We start from the raw sequence: 22,036 nt of genomic DNA, 5'->3' as shown, positions 1-22,036 counted from the left end.
CACAAAATAATTTCAACCAAAATCGTACGTAATAAAGTCTTTATTAGTTTAGTTACTTACAGTAGTTTTTGCACTTTCATTTTTTTCCTCTTTGCCTTATAATAGCCATAACTTATTTTCCATCTAGAGACCCATATGAGGGTGTGTTCTTTGTGGGACCAATCGTACATTATAATGACACCTTTCATTTTTTTCCATAACTTATATTTTTTGTTGAAATAGAAAAAAAAAAATTATTTTGGGTTTTTCTTTTTTATGCCATTCTGGTCACCTTCTGGTCAGACTTACATGTTATTTTGATACTTTAGGTCAGGCTGATTACAACAATAACAAATTTGTTTAGTTTCCATCACGTTATACTAATTTTTTTTTAAATGCTAAACTTTTTAACCTTAAAAAAAAAAAAAAAAATATAAAATAATTCTGACCCCCTGAGGGCTTTTTATTTGTGCCGTTATCTGCTGTTAGTATCTGTACAATTTGGTAACGATCAGACTTTTGGAACGCTTTTCATAAAAAAAAAATTCTGGGATATGATGTTATAAACATTAAAAACACAATTCTGTGGTTTTGTATTTTTGTTAACGCCATTGGCCATACAGGATATATATAATGTTATATTTTCTTGGTTCAGACAATTACATGTGCGCCAATACCAAATATGTTTGTTTTAATTATGTTTACATATGTTTATGGAAAATGGGAAAAGGGGGGTGATGTGAACTTTTAATATGGAAGGGGATAATGTATGTAAATTATTATTATTATTATTATTATTTTATAATTTATTAGTCCTCTTAGGGCACTTTTAGAAGGTATCATTAGATTCCTCATACAGATCAATGCAGTTCTAATGAACTCTATTGATCTGTGCTCATTTGTTTGAGCCTGCTCCAGGCAGGCTCAGTCAAATACAGATCCACAGCAGCCATGGAATGAAGAGGTGAGCCCTCCGGCTACCTCCACCTTTGACAGCAGCGATCTAATGGATTAATAGCCGCCCGCGGCGGTCACTACATGCCAGCTATTAGCAGCGGCCCCCAGCTACTGAAATCAGCTGGGGGCCGCCAGGTACAGAGCGGGCTCATTCAGGAGCCCACTCCATACACCATGAGCGCCAGCGAAATAAAATCAAAGGGGGAAGTCGGTCCATCCCTGCCCCCGAAGCAGGGATAAATATTTGACAAATTCACCTGACTGGCGCTCCCGGAACTGCATGTCCCGACCGTCAAGCGATTTCCACTAGGGGTGTGAATCGCCAAGAATTTGGCGATACGATTCGAATCGCGATACCAGTGTGGCGATTCGATATATCCCGATATATCGCGAAACCGTCTAGGTGACGATACATCGCCCCCCCAGGGAGCATTCACAGATCCCTTTAGACGCCGCTGTCAGCTTTGACAGCGGCGATCTAGTAGTCCAACGCGCACTTTTCTCATTTTTATCCCGTCCGGGCTGCAAAATAAAAGAAAAACACACTTTCTCTTACCTGCCAACGAGTCCCCGGAGCTCCGGTACACTCTGGTACAGGTGTTCGGTCCCCGGGCTGCATTCTTTTACTTCCTGTTAGCCCGGCACGTCACACGGAGCTTCAGCCTATCACTGGCCGAGGCGGAACATCGCTGCGGCCAGTGATAGGCTGAAGCTCCGTGTGATGTGCCAGGCTAACAGGAAGTAAGAAGAATACAGCCCGGGGACCGAACACCTGTACCGGAGCTACGGGGGCTCATTGGCAGGTAAGAGAAAGTGTGTTTTATTTTGCAGCCTGGACGGGATAAAATGAGAAAAGTGCGTGCCGGAGTACTCCTTTAATAGCCAGCTGCGGCGATCGCCGCATGCTGGCTATTAGCGGCGGCCCCGGCTACTGAGAACAGCCGGGGGCTGCAGAGTATGGAGCGGGCACGAGTCGGAGCCCGCTCCGTACACCGAGAGCGCCACCGCGTCAGATCCGGCCTGCCCAGCTCCACAAATGTGGAACTTGTATCTCCTGATGCCCGGGACATGCTTTTCCGGGCGTCAGGAGATACAAATTCCACATCCCTAAAAGAATCGATTCAAAAATATTTTGAATCGATTCAGTATCGCCAAGTGAAAAAAATCGCGATAATCGCGCGAATCGATTTTTTCTTACATCCCTAATTTCCACATACCTGCCCTATCCAAAGGATAGGTAGAAAAAGTGTCTGATTGTGGGGAATCCAACCACTGAGAATTCCCACAATGTCCTGCACTCCTCGTGCTCAAAGTGGGGGTCAACATACCCCCTCCAAGCATCTTTATGGGAGAGCCCACAAGCACAGCACTCGTTTATCTCCTTCTCCCCCATAGAGAAGTATGGAGGTGATGCGTCAACCCCCGCTCCGTGCACAAGGAGGGCCGCAACATTGTGCAGGAGATTGCAAGAGAGGGTGGACGCTCAGACACTTTGCCCTATCCTATCGATAGGGGATCGGTTTTCATCCTAAACCGGAGTACCCCTTTGGGGGGAAAAAATGAAAAACCCAAATTAGGAAGTTTGAAGCTGAAAAAAAAAGGATGTCCTAGCAAAGTATAAGCCTGCAGTATATTGGAATTTGCCAAAGGATCAGAATGCGAAGTATAAAAGAGAGCTACAATACGTCAAAAGGGTTTAGTTTAGAAAAAGATGTCCTGCTTACCAAGTGTTCCAATTCCTCAGCTTAGTCTGGTATGACAGTCCTTGTGGCCTTGAAAATACTACACCAAGCAAATTTCCAAGAATACTTGGAAAGCAGAACAACTTTTTCATAACTACAATGATCGAAGACAGCTTGATGACATTTAGTGAACCATACTGTAGTCACAAATCAAATGTATGGCCCCTTTAACGACAATGGACGTAAATGTAAGTCATAATGCCGTGGTACTTAACGCACCATGACGTACATTTACGCGCCGCCATGACCGCGAGCACCGGACCGGTAATCGTGTCATGCACGTGTCAGCAGCCAGGGACCCGCCGGTAATGGCGGACATCCGCGATTGCACGGATGTCCGCCTTTAACCCCTCAGATGCTGTCATCAATACAGATCACGGCATCTGCGGCAGTGTGGTACTTTGAATGGATGATCGGAACGCCCGAAGCGCTGCCGTGGGGATCAGTTCATCCAGCATGGCAGCCGGAGGTCCCCTCACCTGGCTGTCTCCAGGGGTCTTCTGCTCTGGTTTGAGATCGAGCAGAAGATCGTCGATAACACTGATCAGTGCTATGCTCTATGCATAGCACTGAACAGTATTAGCAATCAAATGATTGCTATAAATAATGCCCAATGGGGACTATTAAAGTGTAAAATTAAAAAAAGTAAAAAATAAATAAATAAATAAAAGTACAAAAATGTGAAAAATCCCCTCCCCCAATAAAAAAAAAGTAAAACGTCTGTTTTTCCCATTTTACCCCCCACAAAAGAATAAAAAAACCACACATTTGGTATCGCCGCGTGCGTAAAAGTCTGAACTATTAAAATATATTGTTAATTATCCCTTACGGTGAACGGCGTAAATGTAAAAAATTTAAAAAGTCCAAAATTGCTGCTTTTTTGTCACATTTTATGCCAAAAATAATTTAATAAAAAGTAAAACCTAAGCAAAAGTGGTACTGATTAAAACTACAGATCATGGCACAAAAAAGGAGCCCTCATATTGCCCCATATACAGAAAAAGGAGAAAGTTATAGGTGGTCAAAATAGGACTATTTCAAACATACTAATTTTGTTAAAATTGTATGAGATTTTTTTTAAGCGGTAAAATTATAGAAAAGAACATAATCATGGGTATCATTTTAATCGTATTGACCGACAGAATAAAGAAAACATGTTATTTTTACTGGAAAGTGTACAGCGTGAAAACAAAACCTTCCAAAATTTGCTAAATTGCGGTTTTCTTTTCAATTTTCACTCATAACTAATATTTGTTTGGTTGCACAGTACATTTTATGGTAAAATAAGTGATGTAATCACAAAGTACAATTGGTGACGCAAAAAACAAGCCCTCATATGGGTTTGTGGATGGAAATATAAAAGTTATGATTTTTAGAAGGCGAGGAGGAAAAAACGAAAATGCAAAAATAAAATTGGTCTGGTCCTTTAACCCCTTAAGGACCGGGGGTTTTTCAGTTTTTGCATTTTCGTTTTTTTGCTCCTTGCCTTTAAAAAATCATAACTCTTTCAATTTTGCACCTAAAAATCCATATGATGGCTTATTTTTTGCGCCACCAATTCTACTTTGTAATGACGTCAGTCATTTTGCCCAAAAATCTACGGTGAAACGGGAAAAAAAATCATTGTGCGACAAAATTGAAAAAAAAAATATGCAGTTTTGTAAATTTTGGGGGCTTCCGTTTCTGCGTAGTACATTTTTCGGTAAAAATGACACCTTATCTTTATTCTGTAGGTCCATACGATTAAAATGATCCCCTACTTATATAGGTTTGATTTTGTCGGACTTCTGGAAAAAAATCATAACTACATGCAGGAAAATTAATACGTTTAAAATTGTCATCTTCTGACCCCTATAACTTTTTTATTTTTCCGTGTATGTGGTGGTATGAGGGCTCATTTTTTGCGCCGTGATCTGAAGTTTTTAACAGTACCATTTTTACATTGATAGGACTTATTGATCGCTTTTTATTCATTTTTAAATTATATAAAAAGTGACCAAAAATGCACTATTTTGGACTTTGGAATTTTTTTTGCGCGCACGCCATTGACCGAGCGGTTTAATTAATGATATATTTTTATAATTCGGACATTCCCGCACATGGTGATACCACATATTTTTATTTTTATTTACACTGTGTTTTTTTTTTTATTGGAAAAGGGGGGTGATTCAAACTTTTAATAGGGGAGGAGTTAAATGATCTTTATTCACTTTTTTTTTCACTTTTTTTTTTGCAGTGTTATAGCTCCCATAGGGACCTATAACACTGCACACACTGATCTTCAATGCTGATCACTGGTTTCTCATGAGAAACCAGTGATCAACGATTCTGCCGCATGACTGCTCAGGCCTGGATCTCAGGCACTGAGCAGTCCTTCGGCGATCGGACAGCGAGGAGGCAGGTCCTGTCAGCTGTTCGGGATGCCGCGATTAGCCGCGGCTATCCCGAACAGCCCGACTGAGCTAGCCGGCCACTTTCGGTTTCACTTTTAGCCGCGCGGCTCAGCTCTGAGCGCGCGGCTAAAGGGTTAATAGCGCGCGGCGCTGCGCGCTATTGGAGGTGGGTCCTGGCTTCACTATGACGCCGGGCCCGCCGCGATATGACGCGGGGTTACTGTGTAACCCCGCGTGATATCAGGAGAGCAGGACCAAGGGCGTACCTGTACGCCCTTGGTCCTTAAGGGGTTAAGGCCAAAATGGGCCTGGTCCTTAACCCCTTAAGGACGCAGGACGTAAATGTACGTCCTCGTGCGGTGGTACTTAACGCACCAGGACGTACATTTACGTCCTGTGCATAACCGCGGGCATCGGAGCGATGCCCGTGTCATGCGCGGCTGATCCCGGCTGCTGATCGCAGCCAGGGACCCGCCGGCAATGGCCGACGCCCGCGATCTCGCGGGCGTCCGCCATTAACCCCTCAGGTGCCGGGATCAATACAGATCCCGGCATCTGCGGCAGTGCGCGATTTGAATGGATGATCGGATCGCCCGCAGTGCTGCTGCGGGGATCCGATCATTCAGAACGCCGCACTGAGGTCCCCTCCCCTTCCTCCGTCCGGCTCCAGGCGTCTCCTGCTCTGGTCTGAGATCGAGCAGAAGATAGCCGATAACACTGATCTGTTCTATGTCCTATACATAGAACAGATCAGTATTAGCAATCATGGTATTGCTATGAATAGTCCCCTATGGGGACTATTCAAGTGTAAAAAAAAAAATTTAAAAAAATGTAAAAGTAAAAAAAACGTGAAAAATCCCCTCCCCCAATAAAAAAGTAAAACGTCAGTTTTTTCCTATTTTACCCCCAAAAAGCGTAAAAAAGAAATTTTATAGACATATTTGGTATCGCCGCGTGCGTAAATGTCCGAACTATTAAAATAAAATGTTAATGATCCCGTACGGTGAACGGCGTGAACAAAAAAAATTGTCCAAAATTGCTACTTTTTTAATACATTTTATTAAAAAAAAATTATAAAAAATGTATTAAAAGTTTTTTACATGCAAATGTGATATAAAAAAAAAAGTACAGATCATGGCGCAAAAAATGAACCCCCATACCGCCGCTTAAACGGAAAAATTAAAAAGTTAGAGGTCATCAAAATAAAGGGATTATAAACGTACTAATTTGGTTAAAAAGTTTGTGATTTTTTTTTAAGCACAACAATAATATAAAAGTATGTAATAATGGGTATCATTTTAATCGTATTGACCCTCAGAATAAAGAACACATGTCATTTTTACCATAAATTGTACGGCGTGAAAACGAAACCTTCCAAAATTAGCAAAATTGCGTTTTTCTTTTTAATTTCCCCACAAAAATAGTGTTTTTTGGTTGCGCCATACATTTTATGATATAATGAGTGATGTCATTACAAAGGACAACTGGTCGCGCAAAAAACAAGCCCTCATAGTAGTCTGTGCATGAAAATATAAAATAGTTATGATTTTTAGAAGGCGAGGAGGAAAAAATGAAAACGTAAAAATTAAATTGTCTGAGTCCTTAAGGCCAAAATGGGCTAAGGGGTTAAGGGGTTAAGGCTCCGTTCCCAATAAAGATTCCGATTTGCACAGTACACCCATTGATTTTATGGGTTTTGTGGTGCTCTGTTCACACATTGGAAGTTCCACAATGAAACTTCTGATAAGAATTTGAATTCTGGCGGAAGATTGAACATGTTCAACCTCCTGCTGTAATTTGTCAGGAAAGCCCGTTTGTCATTGGGACAGCAGAAATAAGCGCAGATTCCACATGATTTTTGCTCTATGCAGAGGATCGTGGTTCCATAGAGGAATGTGTCTAAGTCTGATAACTGAGGAACGAGAAAAATCACTAGAAGGCTAGGTTCACACTGCAGAATCTCCGGGCAGAAAGTTTCCGAGTGCGGCCAGTGCTGACTGAATCAGTCGGCACTAGGACCCCACGGACACTGCAGTCTCCAATAGAATGCAATGTTTTCCGCAAGTATTTCTTCCTGAAGAATGAGCAACGCCATTCTTCAGGTGAAAATTCTCAAGCGGATTTTCCATTCACAAATTCAGCTTCACAAATTCCAAAGTGGGTATTTGTGAACAGAAACTGTCTGCAATTTCAAATCGGAATTGCAGGGGAAATTCCATAGTGTGAACCTAGCCAAAATGTTATTTGGAAAATGGGCCTATTCCCTCCACAGTATTGGAAGCTGATTCCCTAAGACAGTGTTTCCCAACCAGTGTGCCTCCAGCTGCTGCAAACCTACAACTCCAAGCATGCCCGTTGTAGTTTTGCAACAGCTGGAGGCACACCGGTTGGTAAACACTGCACTAAAGATACGTACAGTGATCCCCTGACCTGCGATGGCCCTGACATCCGATAATTTCAACATACGATGGCCTCTCAGAGGACATCACATGTTGAAGGCAGCATCAACATACGATGCTTTTTTTATGTCGGGGGCATCGCATAAACGGCTATCCGTCAGCGCAGACTGCTTCAGCTGCCACCGGATAGCCATTTAATGTGCCCCGTGTGCTCCAGTGAGTGTCACTCACCTGTCCCCGCTGCATGGCAGTCGTTCTCCATAGTCATCACGTCGCCGCGCACGCCGTCCCGTCATCCAATAGGAGCGGCGTGCACAGCGACGTGATGACGGCAACGAAGAGCGACAATCCCGGCCAGCAGAGAAGGTCCGGAGTGGCGGGGATACCCCGGGGATGTGGCGATAGCGATGGAGGGCGACATCCAGGGCAGCGGTGACAGTCCGGAGCGGCGGGGACACGCGAGTATAACTTTACATTGCACAGATCCCTCAACATACGATGGATTCAACCAATGATGTTTCATTTGGAACGGATTACCATTGTATGTTGAGGGACCACTGAACGCACTCCGCAAGATTCCGTCTGGTGGCCACCAACAAAAACATTTCAGCGGTAGGACTGCAGTGTCACCATTGAAGGCTATGCAGTGCTTCTGCACAAAGAATGAACATGTACCTTCTTTGCGCAGAACAATTTCAGCTGTCTGTCGCTCAAATTTCTCAGTGTGAACAGGTCTTGCGGAAGACCCATTCACAATGATGGTAACGTTCACTGCGAGGAATTCCACAGCGTGGACATACCCTAATAACGCCACCACTAAAAGTGAAACAGCAGTCTACGGCTATTGTCAAATGGAATTTGTGATGTAGGTTTAGCATGTACTCCTGACATCCATGCTACATAGGGATTTTCTAGTTTCAGCAAGTAATCCCATATCTCCAGGACAGGGAATAACTAGCAGATTGGTGAGGGTGCAACCACTGGGTCCCCAACCAATCCCAAGATGGCAAGTAAACTGTGTTCCTAAATGAATGGAGTGAAGTTCTGAGACTCCCTCCGATCTATAACTCACCCCTTGCTAAAATAAGAATACCATTAAAACAAAAAAAAGAAATAAAATAAAAAAAGTTTCCATCGGACAGTGTCCCCCCCCCCCCCCCTCCAAACCTGTGGCTCTCCAGCTGCTGCAAAAAGAGTAATTCACGAGGAATAATTTCGGTCAGGAAATTGTTGCCTTCATCGAGCGGAATTCAAGTGGAATTTTCATGCGGAAATGAAGAGGAATGAAGGAGGAGGCTATTTAATCTACTTTTCTGAATTCCGCTTGAATTTTTGTTTTACCATTGACTTCTATTGGATTCTGCTTGCGGATTCCGCTTGAAGAATGAACATGTTCTTTCTTCAAGCGGAAAGGAATTCAGCGGCGGAATTTCTGCAGTGTGAACAGGACAGCGGAAATAACATTGAAGTCAATGGGCAGAGGAGATGTGCATTAATTTCAAGCGGAGAATTCAAGAGGAATTACTCGAGTAAATTCCTCTTGAATTACTCTGTGTGAACAGGGCCTAACAGCCAAAAGGCAAGATAGGAGTTTGAGCTTTGCAATATCCGGAGCACCTGGGAACCTTACTATAGAAGAGGAGAGACAAATTGTGACATAGGGGACATCATATCCAAAATATCCTAGATCCTATCCAAAATAGACAAGACCATAATGTAGAACAGTGGTCTCCAACCTGCGGACCTGCAGATGTTGCAAATCTACAACTCCCTGCATGCCAGGACAGCCGTTGGCTGTCCGGGCATGCTGGGAGATGTAGTTTTGCAACATCTGGAGGTCCGCAGGTTGGAGACCACTGACCTAGAACCATCCTGTCATTTACATGTATACACATACTGCAGATGGAGGAGAACTTTACTGACCTTACAATACTTCCCTATGAGAAATTATGAAGATGACAAAACGCAGCTGTCCCTGACCTGTGTGTGTGAATGGGCACCTTATGTTAAACACATGCCCAGCACTGCCCCCTAATGGCACTAAACTTCATTAGGTCAATGTAATGTTCTTCAGTGACGAGACCAGTATCTCTACTACTAATAACCTACACAAGGGTCTCTATGGGGCCCTGGGGCTGATGAGCTCAGGAAACAGGGCATAAAGTTCACGGACCCACCTCCGGTAACAGGCCGGTCATTCCCCCGCTGTACAGCACACAGTCACCACAACTAAGTCGGGATTCTACCTCGCCTACCCAACCCGGTGTCCGCAACTTATATCCCGCACCCCACTTACCGTCTCCATAGCCGCACTGTATCCCGGCCTCTCCACGCGTCTTCTCGAACCTACTAGAAGATGACAGTTCCGAGCCCGCCCAGTAAGACGCCCGCTATTCGTGGACGACTTAAGATGAACGCCGTTGATTGGACTGCACAAACGTCAATCAACATGCCGCTCCCCGATCTACCATTCGCAGGGAACAGCCGGGCATCGTTAAACCCCTCCCCTCGGAACGGTGGAGTCCTATTGGTCGAGGCGGTTATTGTGAATTGGGTGGAATTGGCTGGTGAATTCTCGAAGCTTCTACTATAGGGATTGGCCGGTGTCACGGGCTCTGCGTGCAGTTGGCCTGTCACCCTGCCTGTCACAAAGCCCCGCCCATATCATTTTCCATTGAGAAATCGTGACGTCACACTAGGGTGCTAAAAAATGCGCAAGTTACATGAAACACTTCATCATCCCCATCTTCAGCTATGCACTTGTGTTGAGAAATAAAATACTTAAAACGTTGCATATGTAGAGTTTTCCCATCAAAGTATTGGAAATTCATTGGCTGACCTCAACAGACCCTGTTACTAGGCTGAAAAGACAAGAAGGAGCGCTCTCCATAGTGTAAAACTGCAAGATCAATTAAAAACGCTTCATGTGAATAAGCGCCTACCAAAGTAGGTTGTGTGATACCCAGCACAACATTGGTACAAAGGGTGATAAGATCGTCTCACTGCTTCCACTCCACAGTGAAGCATCAAACAATGGTTGTTGGTTGTTTGATGCCTTACTAGGCTGGGTTCCGAATAGGCGGGTGCTAGGACTGCTCGGAAATGCGCAGTCTCATAGACAGCAATGCAGTTCCTTGCGGAATCTCCAGAAAGAATAGACATGTTTCTGCGGACGCTGGAATCTGAATTTCTGCGCCAGAAACATCTGTCATGGAAATTCTGCAGAGTGAACAGCGCAGCAGAATCCCATCATAATTTATAGGACTCTGCTGGAGCGGAATGTCTGTGCGGAATTCTTCTGCAGAAGAACATGTCCTCATACTTCCCAACCAGTGAATGAAAAAGGCACTTGTTTTAGCCATGCCCAATACCTGTAAGTAATTATAGTGCAGTTACATCCAGTGACTAAAGGAAGCATCTTTTGAGTTCTAGTTCCCATTATGCAGGACAAACATCCTGGATTCCTCCCTTTTCAAGCACTCAAGTGGTCTCTTTCCTGCCCATATTGCTGGATATGTATTGGGAAATGTAGCAAATGTATTTTCCTGCATTGCACTTAGAGGGGTACTCTGCCCCTAGACATGTTATCCCTATTCATTCATGTCTATGGGATTGGGCGTGACGGCTGTATACTAGCAGTCATGCCCCTCAAATAGACATGAACAGAGCAGGCGTTGCATGACGTGATTAACACAGAAGCCCCAGGCTTCTGTGTTAACCCCTTAACGACCACGGACGTAAATGTACGTCCTGGTTTGGCAGTACTTCGCGCACCAGGATGTACATTTACGTCCTGTGTATGACCACGAGCATCGGAGCGGTGCTCGCGTCATACACGGCAGGTTCCAGCTGCTATCAGAAGTCAGGGACCCGCCGGTAATGGCCAACATACGCGATCGCGCGGATGTCCGCCATTAACCCCTCAGATGCCGTTATCAGTACAGATCACGGCATCTGCAGCAATGCGCATGATAAAATAGATGATCGCCCACATCGCTGCCGTGGCTATCCGATCATCTGTAATGGCGGACGGAGGTCCCCTCACCTGCCTCCGTCTGTCTCCCGGCGTCTTCTGCTCTGGTCACCGATAAAACTGATCAGTGCTATGTCCTATACATAGCACTGAACAGTATTAGCAATCAAATGATTGCTATAGATAGTCCCCTATGGCGACATAAAAAGTGTAAAAAAAAGAAAAGTTGAAAAATGTAAAAATAAAAAGTAAAAAAAAAAGGGAAAAATCCCTCCCCCAATAAAAATGAAAATTGACAGTTTTTCCCATTTTACCCCCAAAAAGCGTAATTTTTTTTTAATGAACATGTTTGCTATCGCCGCGTGCATAAATGTCCGAACTATCAAAATATAATGTTAATGATCCCATATGGTGAACGGCGTAAACGTAAAAAAAAAAAGTCCAAAAATGCTGCTTTTTTTGTCCCATTTTATTCCCAAAAAGTGTAATAAAAAATTATCTAAAAGTTTTATATATATGCAAATGTGGTATCGATATAAATTACAGATGACGGCGAAAATAATGATCCCTCATAACGCCCTATATACGGAAAAATGAAAAAGTTATAGGTGGTCAAAATAGAGCGATTTTAGATTACTGATTCTGTACAAAAAGTTTTAGATTTTTTTTTTAAGCGGTACAAAAATATAAAAGTATCTAGCCATGGGTATCATTTTAATCGTATTGACCACAGAATAAAGAACACACGTCATTTTTACCATTAAGTGTACAGTGTTAAAACGAAACCCTCCAAAATGTGCACAATTGTGGTTTTCATTAATATTTTCTCCCTAAAAAAATATTTTTTTCGGTTCACCATACATTTAATGGCAAAATGAGAGGTTTCATTACAAAGTACAATTGGTCATGCAAAAAACAAGCCCTTATATGGGTCTGTAGATGGAAATATAAAAGAGTTATGGATTTTAGAAGGTGAGGAGGAAAAAACGAAAACGCAAAAATAAAATTGTCCTTGTCCTTAACGACGAAGGACGTATATTTATGTCATCCGCCGGCTCCCGCGATATGCCGCAGGGTCACGCGGTGACCCGCGTCATATCGGGTCGGTCCCGGCGGCCAGCAACGGCCGGGACCCGCGGCTAATACAGGATGCCCTGTATTAAACCTTCAGACGCGGCGATCAAAGCTGACCGCCGCGTCTGAAGCGAAAGCGAAAGTATCCCGGCTGCTCAGTCAGGCTGTTCGGGACCGCCGCGGTGAAATCGCGGCATCCCGAACAGCTTACAGGACACCGGGAGGGACCTTACCTGCCTCCTCGGTGTCCGATCAGCGAATGACTGCTCCGTGCCTGAGATCCAGGCAGGAGCAGTCAAGCGCCGATAACACTGATCACAAGCGTGTTAATACACGCCAGTGATCTGTGTAAGAGATCAGTGTGGGCAGTGTTATAGGTCCCTATGGGAGCTATAACATTGCAAAAAAGAAAAGTAAAAAAAAAGTGTTAATAAAGATAATTTAACCCCTTCCCTAATAAATGTTTGAATCACCCCCCGTTTCCTATTAAAAAAAATAAAACAGTGTAAATAAAAATAAACATATGTGGTATTGCCGCGTGCGTAAATGTCCAAACTATAAAAATATATCGTGAATTAAACCGCACATTCAATGTCGTACACGTAAAAAAATTCAAAAGTCCAAAAAAGCTTATTTTTGGTCACTTTTTATACCATTAAAAAATGAATAAAAAGTGATCAAAAAGTCAGATCAAAACAAAAAATGGTACCGTTAAAAACTTCAGATCACGTCACACAAAAAAGGAGCCCTCATACCGTCCTGTACGTGGAATTTTTTTTTTATAGGGGTCAGAAGAGGACATTTTTAATCGTATACATTTTCCTGCATGTAGTTAAGATTTTTTCCAGAAGTACGACAAAATTAAACCGATATAAGTAGGGTATCATTTTAACCGTATGGACCTACAGAATAATGATAAGGTCTCATTTTTACCGAAATATGCACTGCGTAGAAACGGAAGCCCCCAAAAGTTACAAAATGGCGTATTTTCTTTGATTTTGTCGCACAGTGATTTTTTTTTCCGTTTCCCCGTGGATTCTTGGATAAAATGACTGATGTCACTGCAAAGTAGAATTGGTGACGCATAAAATAAGCCCAATATGGATTTTTAGTTGGAAAATTCAAAGGGTTATGATTTTTAAAAGGAAAGGAGGAAAAAAACGAAAATGCAAAAATTGAAAAACCCTGCGTCCTTAAGGGGTTAAGGTTAAAATGGACTTGGTCCTTAGGTCACAGCGCTGGCCGGGAATTGCAGGGATCACAGCGGCTGGACTCCCATGATCAGACATGTTATCCCCATCCTTTGGGTAGGAGGTAACATGTCTAGGGGCGGAGTACCCCTTAAACCCCTAAGGACTCATTTTGCAAATCTGACCTATGTCACTTTATGCATTAACCCGTTAAGGACCATGGACATATGCGTACGTCCTGGCTCCTGGCTCCCCGGGGTGACTACTGATATCTATCAGCAGGAACCCCGTGCAAATGACCAGGGGGGTCCTGAGTGGTCTCTAAACTGTAGCCCTCCAGATGTTGCAAAACTACAACTCCCAGCATGCCCAGACAGCTGTTTGGGCATGCTGGGATTTGGAGTTTTGCTACAGCTGGTGGGCTACAGTTTGGAGATCACTGTGCAGTGGTCTCAGACTGTAGCCCTCCAGATCTTGCAAAACTACAACTCCTAGCATGCCCACACAGCAGTTTGCTGTCTGGGCATGCTGGGATTTGTAGTTTTGCAACATCTGGAGGGCCACAGTTTGGAGATCACTGTGCAGCGGTCTCTAAACTGTAGCCCTCCAGATGTTGCAAAACTGCAAATCTCAGCATGCCCAAACAGCAAACAGCTGTCTCGGCATGCTGGGAGTTGTAGTTGCGTACCTCCAGCTGTTGAATAACTACATCTCCCAACATGACCTTCGGCGACTAGTACATGCTGGGAGTTGTAGTTTGGAAACAGCTGGAGGCACACTGGTTGGAAAATACTGAGTTAGGCAACAGAACCTAACTGAAGGTGTGCCTCCAGCTGTTGCAAAAGTACAATTCCCAGCATGCACGGTCTGTCAGTACATGCTGAGAGTTGTAGTTTTGAAACAGCAGGAGGTTTGCCCCCCCATGTGAATGTACAGGGTAAATTCACACGGGCGAGTTTACAGAGAGTTTCCTGTTTCAAGTTTGAGCTGCGGCAAATTTTTCGCCGCAGCGCAAACTCCAAGCGGGAAACTCACCGTAAACCCGCCATTGCAAAAGTACCCTAAAAACACTACACTACACTAACAGAAAATAAAGGGTAAAACACTACATATACACCCCCTTACACTGTCCCCCCCAATAAAAATGAAAAACTTATCATAAGGCAGTGTTTCCAAAATGGAGCCTCTAGCTGTTGCAAAACAACAACTCCCAGCATTTCCGGACAGCCACTGACTGTCCAGGTATGCTGGGAGTTTAGCAACAGCTGGAGACACTCTGTTTGGAAATCACTGGCGTAGAATACCCCTATGTCCACCTCTATGCAATCCCTAATTTAGTCCTCAAATGCGCATTGCGCTCTCACTACAGAGCCCTGTCATATTTCAAGGAAACAGTTTAGGGCCACATATGGGGTATTTCCGTACTTGAGAGAAATTGCATTACAAATTTTGGGGGGCTTTTTCTTCTTTTACCCCTTATGAAAATAAAAAGTTAGGGGCTACACCAGCCTGTTAGTGTAATTTTTTTTTAAATTTTTACACTAACATGCTGGTGTTGCCCCATACTTTTTATTTTTACAAGCGGTACAAGGAAAAGAAGACCCCCAAAATTTGTAACGCACTTTCTCCTGAGTACAGAAATTCCCCATATGTGGCCGTAAAATGCTCTGCGGACACACAACAAGGCTCAGGAGTGAGAGTGCATGTTACGCCGAGCGCTCCGGGTTCCCGCTCCTCCCCGGAGCGCTCGCTTCACCTCCTCCGCTGCAGCGCCCCGGTCACGTCCTCTGACCCGGGGCGCTGCGATCCTGCTGCTAGCCGGGATGCGATTCGCGATGCGGGTAGCGCCCGCTCGCGATGCGCACCCCGGCTCTCCTACCTGACTCGCTCCCCGTCTGTTCTGTCCCGGCGCGCGCGGCCCCGCTCCCTAGGGCGCGCGCGCGCCGGGTCTCTGCGATTTAAAGGGCCACTGCGCCGCTGATTGGCGCAGTGGTTCCAATTAGAGTTATCACCTGTGCACTCCCTATATTACCTCACTTCCCTTGCACTCCCTTGCCGGATCTTGTTGCCTTAGTGCCAGTGAAAGCGTTCCTTGTGTGTCCCTTGCCAGTGTTTCCAGACCTTCTGCCGTTGCCCCTGACTACGATCCTTGCTGCCTGCCCCGACCTTCTGCTACGTCCGACCTTGCTTCTGCCTACTCCCTTGTACCGCGCCTATCTTCAGCAGCCAGAGAGGTGAGCCGTTGCTAGTGGATACGACCTGGTCACTACCGCCGCAGCAAGACCATCCCGCTTTGCGGCGGGCTCTGGTGAAAACCAGTAGTGGCTTAGAACCGGTCCACTAGCACGGTCCACGCCAATCCCTCTCTGGCACAGAGGGTCCACTACCTGCCAGCCGGCATCGTGACAGTAGATCCGGCCATGGATCCCGCTGAAGTTCCTCTGCCAGTTGTCGCTGACCTCACCACGGTGGTCGCCCAGCAGTCACAACAGATTGCGCAACAAGGCCAACAGCTGTCTCAACTGACCGTTATGCTACAACAGTTGCTACCACAGCTTCAGCAGTCATCTCCTCCGCCAGCTCCTGCACCTCCTCCGCAGCGAGTGGCCGCTCCTGGGATACGCTTATCCTTGCCGGATAAGTTTGATGGGGACTCTAAGTTTTGCCGTGGCTTCCTTTCCCAATGTTCCCTGCATCTGGAGATGATGTCGGACCTGTTTCCCACTGAAAGGTCTAAGGTGGCTTTCGTAGTCAGTCTTCTGTCCGGAAAAGCCCTGTCATGGGCCACACCGCTCTGGGACCGCAATGACCCCGTCACTGCCTCAGTACACTCCTTCTTCTCGGAAATCCGAAGTGTCTTTGAGGAACCTGCCCGAGCCTCTTCTGCTGAGACTGCCCTGTTGAACCTGGTCCAGGGTAATTCTTCCGTTGGCGAGTATGCCGTACAATTCCGTACACTTGCTTCAGAATTGTCCTGGAATAATGAGGCCCTCTGCGCGACCTTCAAAAAAGGCCTATCCAGCAACATTAAAGATGTTCTGGCCGCACGAGAAATTCCTGCTAATCTACATGAACTTATTCACCTAGCCACTCGCATTGACATGCGTTTTTCTGAAAGGCGTCAGGAACTCCGCCAAGATATGGACTCTGTTCGCACGAGGCGTTTCGTCTCCTCGGCTCCTCTCTCCTCTGGTCCCCTGCAATCTGTTCCTATGCCTCCCGCCGTGGAGGCTATGCAGGTCGACCGGTCTCGCCTGACACCTCAAGAGAGGACACGACGCCGTATGGAGAACCTCTGCCTGTACTGTGCTAGTACCGAACACTTCCTGAGGGATTGTCCTATCCGTCCTCCCCGCCTGGAAAGACGTACGCTGACTCCGCACAAAGGTGAGACAGTCCTTGATGTCTACTCTGCTTCTCCACGTCTTACTGTGCCTGTGCGGATGTCTGCTTCTGCCTTCTCCTTCTCTACAGTGGCCTTCTTGGACTCTGGTTCTGCAGGAAATTTTATTTTGGCCTCTCTCGTCAACAGGTTCAACATCCCAGTGACCAGTCTCGCCAGACCCCTCTACATCAATTGTGTAAATAATGAAAGATTGGACTGTACCATACGTTTCCGCACGGAGCCCCTTCTTATGAGCATCGGATCTCATCATGAGAGGATTGAACTTTTGGTCCTCCCCAATTGCACCTCGGAGATTCTCCTTGGACTTCCCTGGCTTCAACTTCATTCCCCAACCCTGGATTGGTCCACTGGGGAGATCAAGAGTTGGGGGTCCTCTTGTTCCAAGAACTGTCTAAAACCGGTTCCCAGTAACCCTTGCCGTAACTCTGTGGTTCCTCCAGTAACCGGTCTCCCCAAGGCCTATATGGACTTCGCGGATGTTTTCTGCAAAAAACAAGCTGAGACTCTACCTCCTCACAGGCCTTATGATTGCCCTATCGACCTCCTCCCGGGTACTACTCCACCCCGGGGCAGAATTTATCCTCTCTCTGCCCCAGAGACTCTTGCCATGTCCGAATACGTCCAGGAGAATCTAAAAAGGGGCTTTATCCGTAAATCCTCCTCTCCTGCCGGAGCCGGATTTTTCTTTGTCTCCAAAAAAGATGGCTCCCTACGTCCTTGCATTGACTACCGCGGTCTTAATAAAATCACGGTTAAGAACCGCTACCCCTTACCCCTCATCTCTGAACTCTTTGATCGCCTCCAAGGTGCCCACATCTTCTCTAAATTGGACTTAAGAGGCGCCTATAACCTCATCCGCATCAGAGAGGGGGACGAGTGGAAAACGGCATTTAACACCAGAGATGGACACTTTGAGTATCTGGTCATGCCCTTTGGACTGTGCAATGCCCCTGCCGTCTTCCAAGACTTTGTCAATGAAATTTTTCGTGATCTATTATACTCCTGTGTTGTGGTATATCTGGACGATATCCTAATTTTTTCTGCCAATCTAGAGGAACACCGCCGGCATGTCCGTATGGTTCTTCAGAGACTTCGTGACAACCAACTCTATGCCAAAATTGAGAAATGTCTGTTTGAATGCCAATCTCTTCCTTTTCTAGGATATTTGGTCTCTGGCCAGGGACTACAGATGGATCCAGACAAACTCTCTGCCGTCTTAAATTGGCCACGCCCCTCCGGACTCCGTGCTATCCAACGCTTTTTGGGGTTCGCCAATTATTACAGGCAATTTATTCCACATTTTTCTACCATTGTGGCTCCTATCGTGGCTTTAACCAAGAAAAATGCTGATCCCAAGTCCTGGCCTCCTCAAGCAGAAGACTCCTTTAAACAACTCAAGTCTGCCTTTTCTTCGGCTCCCGTGCTCTCCAGACCTGACCCTTCCAAACCCTTCCTATTGGAGGTTGATGCCTCCTCAGTAGGAGCTGGAGCTGTTCTTCTACAAAAAAATCCTTCCGGGCATGCTGTCACTTGTGGTTTTTTCTCTAGGACCTTCTCTCCAGCGGAGAGGAACTACTCCATCGGGGATCGAGAACTTCTAGCCATTAAATTAGCACTTGAGGAATGGAGGCATCTGCTGGAGGGATCAAGATTTCCTGTTATTATCTACACCGACCACAAGAACCTCTCCTACCTCCAGTCGGCCCAACGGCTGAATCCTCGCCAGGCCCGGTGGTCTCTGTTCTTTGCCCGATTTAATTTTGAGATTCACTTTCGTCCTGCCGATAAGAACATTAGAGCCGATGCTCTCTCTCGTTCCTCGGATGCCTCAGAAGTTGATCTCCCTCCGCAACACATCATTCCACCTGACTGCCTGATCTCCACTTCTCCTGCCTCCATCAGACAGACTCCTCCAGGAAAGACCTTTGTTTCTCCACGCCAACGCCTCGGAATCCTCAAATGGGGTCACTCCTCCCATCTCGCAGGTCATGCGGGCATCAAGAAATCTGTGCAACTCATCTCCCGCTTCTATTGGTGGCCAACTCTGGAGACGGATGTTGGGGACTTTGTGCGAGCCTGCACTATCTGTGCCCGGGATAAGACTCCTCGCCAGAAGCCCGCTGGTTTTCTTCATCCTCTGCCTGTCCCCGAACAGCCTTGGTCTCTGATTGGTATGGATTTTATTACTGATTTACCCCCTTCCCGTGGCAACACCGTTATTTGGGTGGTCGTTGATCGATTCTCCAAAATGGCACATTTCATTCCTCTTCCTGGTCTTCCTTCTGCGCCTCAGTTGGCTAAACAATTTTTTGTACACATTTTTCGTCTTCACGGGTTGCCTACGCAGATTGTCTCGGATAGAGGGGTCCAATTCGTGTCTAAATTCTGGAGAGCTCTCTGTAAACAACTCAAGATTAAATTAAATTTTTCCTCTGCATATCATCCCCAGTCCAATGGACAAGTAGAAAGAATTAACCAGATCCTGGGTGATTATTTGCGACATTTTGTTTCCTCCCGCCAGGATGACTGGGCAGATCTCCTTCCATGGGCCGAATTCTCGTATAACTTCAGGGTCTCTGAATCTTCCTCCAAATCCCCATTTTTCGTGGTGTACGGCCGTCACCCTCTTCCCCCCCTCCCTACCCCCTTGCCCTCTGGTCTGCCCGCTGTGGATGAAATTTCTCGTGACCTTTCCATTATATGGAGAGAGACCCAAAATTCTCTCTTACAGGCTTCTTCACGCATGAAGAGGTTCGCGGATAAGAAAAGAAGAGCTCCCCCCGTTTTTTCCCCTGGAGACAAGGTATGGCTCTCCGCTAAATATGTCCGCTTCCGTGTCCCTAGCTACAAGTTGGGACCACGCTATCTTGGTCCTTTCAAAATTCTGTGTCAAATTAATCCTGTCTCTTATAAACTTCTTCTTCCTCCTTCTCTTCGTATCCCTAATGCCTTTCACGTCTCTCTTCTCAAACCACTCATCCTCAACCGTTTTTCTCCCAAATCTGTTCCTCCCACTCCTGTTTCCGGCTCCTCGGACGTCTTCTCGGTCAAGGAGATTTTGGCTGCCAAAAAGGTCAGAGGAAAAAATTTTTTTTTAGTAGACTGGGAGGGTTGTGGTCCTGAAGAGAGATCCTGGGAACCTGAGGACAACATCCTTGACAAAAGTCTGCTCCTCAGGTTCTCAGGCTCCAAGAAGAGGGGGAGACCCAAGGGGGGGGGTACTGTTACGCCGAGCGCTCCGGGTTCCCGCTCCTCCCCGGAGCGCTCGCTTCACCTCCTCCGCTGCAGCGCCCCGGTCACGTCCTCTGACCCGGGGCGCTGCGATCCTGCTGCTAGCCGGGATGCGATTCGCGATGCGGGTAGCGCCCGCTCGCGATGCGCACCCCGGCTCTCCTACCTGACTCGCTCCCCGTCTGTTCTGTCCCGGCGCGCGCGGCCCCGCTCCCTAGGGCGCGCGCGCGCCGGGTCTCTGCGATTTAAAGGGCCACTGCGCCGCTGATTGGCGCAGTGGTTCCAATTAGAGTTATCACCTGTGCACTCCCTATATTACCTCACTTCCCTTGCACTCCCTTGCCGGATCTTGTTGCCTTAGTGCCAGTGAAAGCGTTCCTTGTGTGTCCCTTGCCAGTGTTTCCAGACCTTCTGCCGTTGCCCCTGACTACGATCCTTGCTGCCTGCCCCGACCTTCTGCTACGTCCGACCTTGCTTCTGCCTACTCCCTTGTACCGCGCCTATCTTCAGCAGCCAGAGAGGTGAGCCGTTGCTAGTGGATACGACCTGGTCACTACCGCCGCAGCAAGACCATCCCGCTTTGCGGCGGGCTCTGGTGAAAACCAGTAGTGGCTTAGAACCGGTCCACTAGCACGGTCCACGCCAATCCCTCTCTGGCACAGAGGGTCCACTACCTGCCAGCCGGCATCGTGACAGTGCACTGTACATTTGAGGCCTAAATTGGTGATCTGCACAGGAGTGGCTGATTTTACAGCGGTTCTGACATAAATGCAAGAAAAGAAATACCCACATGTGACCCCATTTTGGAAACTACACCCCTCACGGAATGTAACAAGAGGTATAGTGAGCCTTAACACCCCACAGGTGTTTGAAGAATTTTCATTAAAGTTGGATGGGAAAATGAAAAATTAAATTTTTTCTCTAAAATGCTGGTGTTACCCAAAATTTTTAATTTTCACAACGAAAAATAGGAAAAAAGCTGGCAAACTTTGTAACCACATTTCTTCTGATTAAGAACATACCCCATATGTGGATGTAAAGTGCTCTGCGGGTGCACTACAATGCTCAGAAGGGAAGGCGCGCCATTGAGCTTTTGTTTGGAGAGAAAATTTGTATGGAATTGAAGGCCGTGTGTGTTTACAAAGCCCCCATAGTGCCAGAACAATGGATCCCCCCCACATGTGACCCTATTTTGGAAACTACACCCCTCATGTAATGTAATAAGGGGTACAGTGATCATTTATGCCCCACAGGTGTCTGACAGATTTTTGGAACAGTGGTCCGTGAAAATGAGAAATTACATTTTTCATTTGCACAGCCCATTGTTCCAAAGATCTGTCAAACGCCAGTGGTGTGTAATTACTCACTTCACCCCTTATTAAATTCTGTGAGGGGTATAGTTTCCAAAATGGAGTCACATGTGGGGGGGGGTCCACTGTTCTGGGACCACGGGGGGCTTTGTAAACGCACATGGCACCTGACTTCCATTCCAAATAAATTCTCTCAAAAGCTCAATGGCGCTCCTTCTCTTCTGAGCATTGTAGTGCGCCAGAAGAGCACTTGACGTCCACACATGGGGTATTTCCATACTCAGAAGAAATGGGGTTACAAATTTTGGTGGGCATTTTCTCCTATTACCCCTTGTAAAATGTAAAATTTGGGGAAAAAAGAGTATTTTAGTGAAAAAAATTA

General features: G+C 46.1%; 1 protein-coding gene across 3 annotated transcripts in view; it reads right to left on the bottom strand.

Moving 5' to 3' along the window:
* STIP1 (stress induced phosphoprotein 1) overlaps positions 1-22,036 on the bottom strand; it is an 86,484-nt gene that overhangs the window by 45,611 nt on the left and 18,837 nt on the right. The window contains exon 1 of one of the 3 annotated variants that reach the window (XM_056527263.1): positions 9,767-10,059. The exons of the other annotated variants lie outside the window; for them this stretch is intronic. Within the exon in view, the coding sequence (XP_056383238.1) occupies positions 9,767-9,775 (9 nt within the window). The 5' untranslated portion in view covers positions 9,776-10,059. Of the gene's footprint in view, positions 1-9,766; positions 10,060-22,036 lie in introns of those variants that run through there. 3 annotated transcript variants of the gene reach the window in all.

Source organism: Hyla sarda, chromosome 6 (genome assembly GCF_029499605.1).
Source record: "Hyla sarda isolate aHylSar1 chromosome 6, aHylSar1.hap1, whole genome shotgun sequence".
NCBI classification, from domain to species: domain Eukaryota; kingdom Metazoa; phylum Chordata; class Amphibia; order Anura; family Hylidae; genus Hyla; species Hyla sarda.
This window is presented reverse-complemented; position numbering and strand designations above follow the sequence as displayed.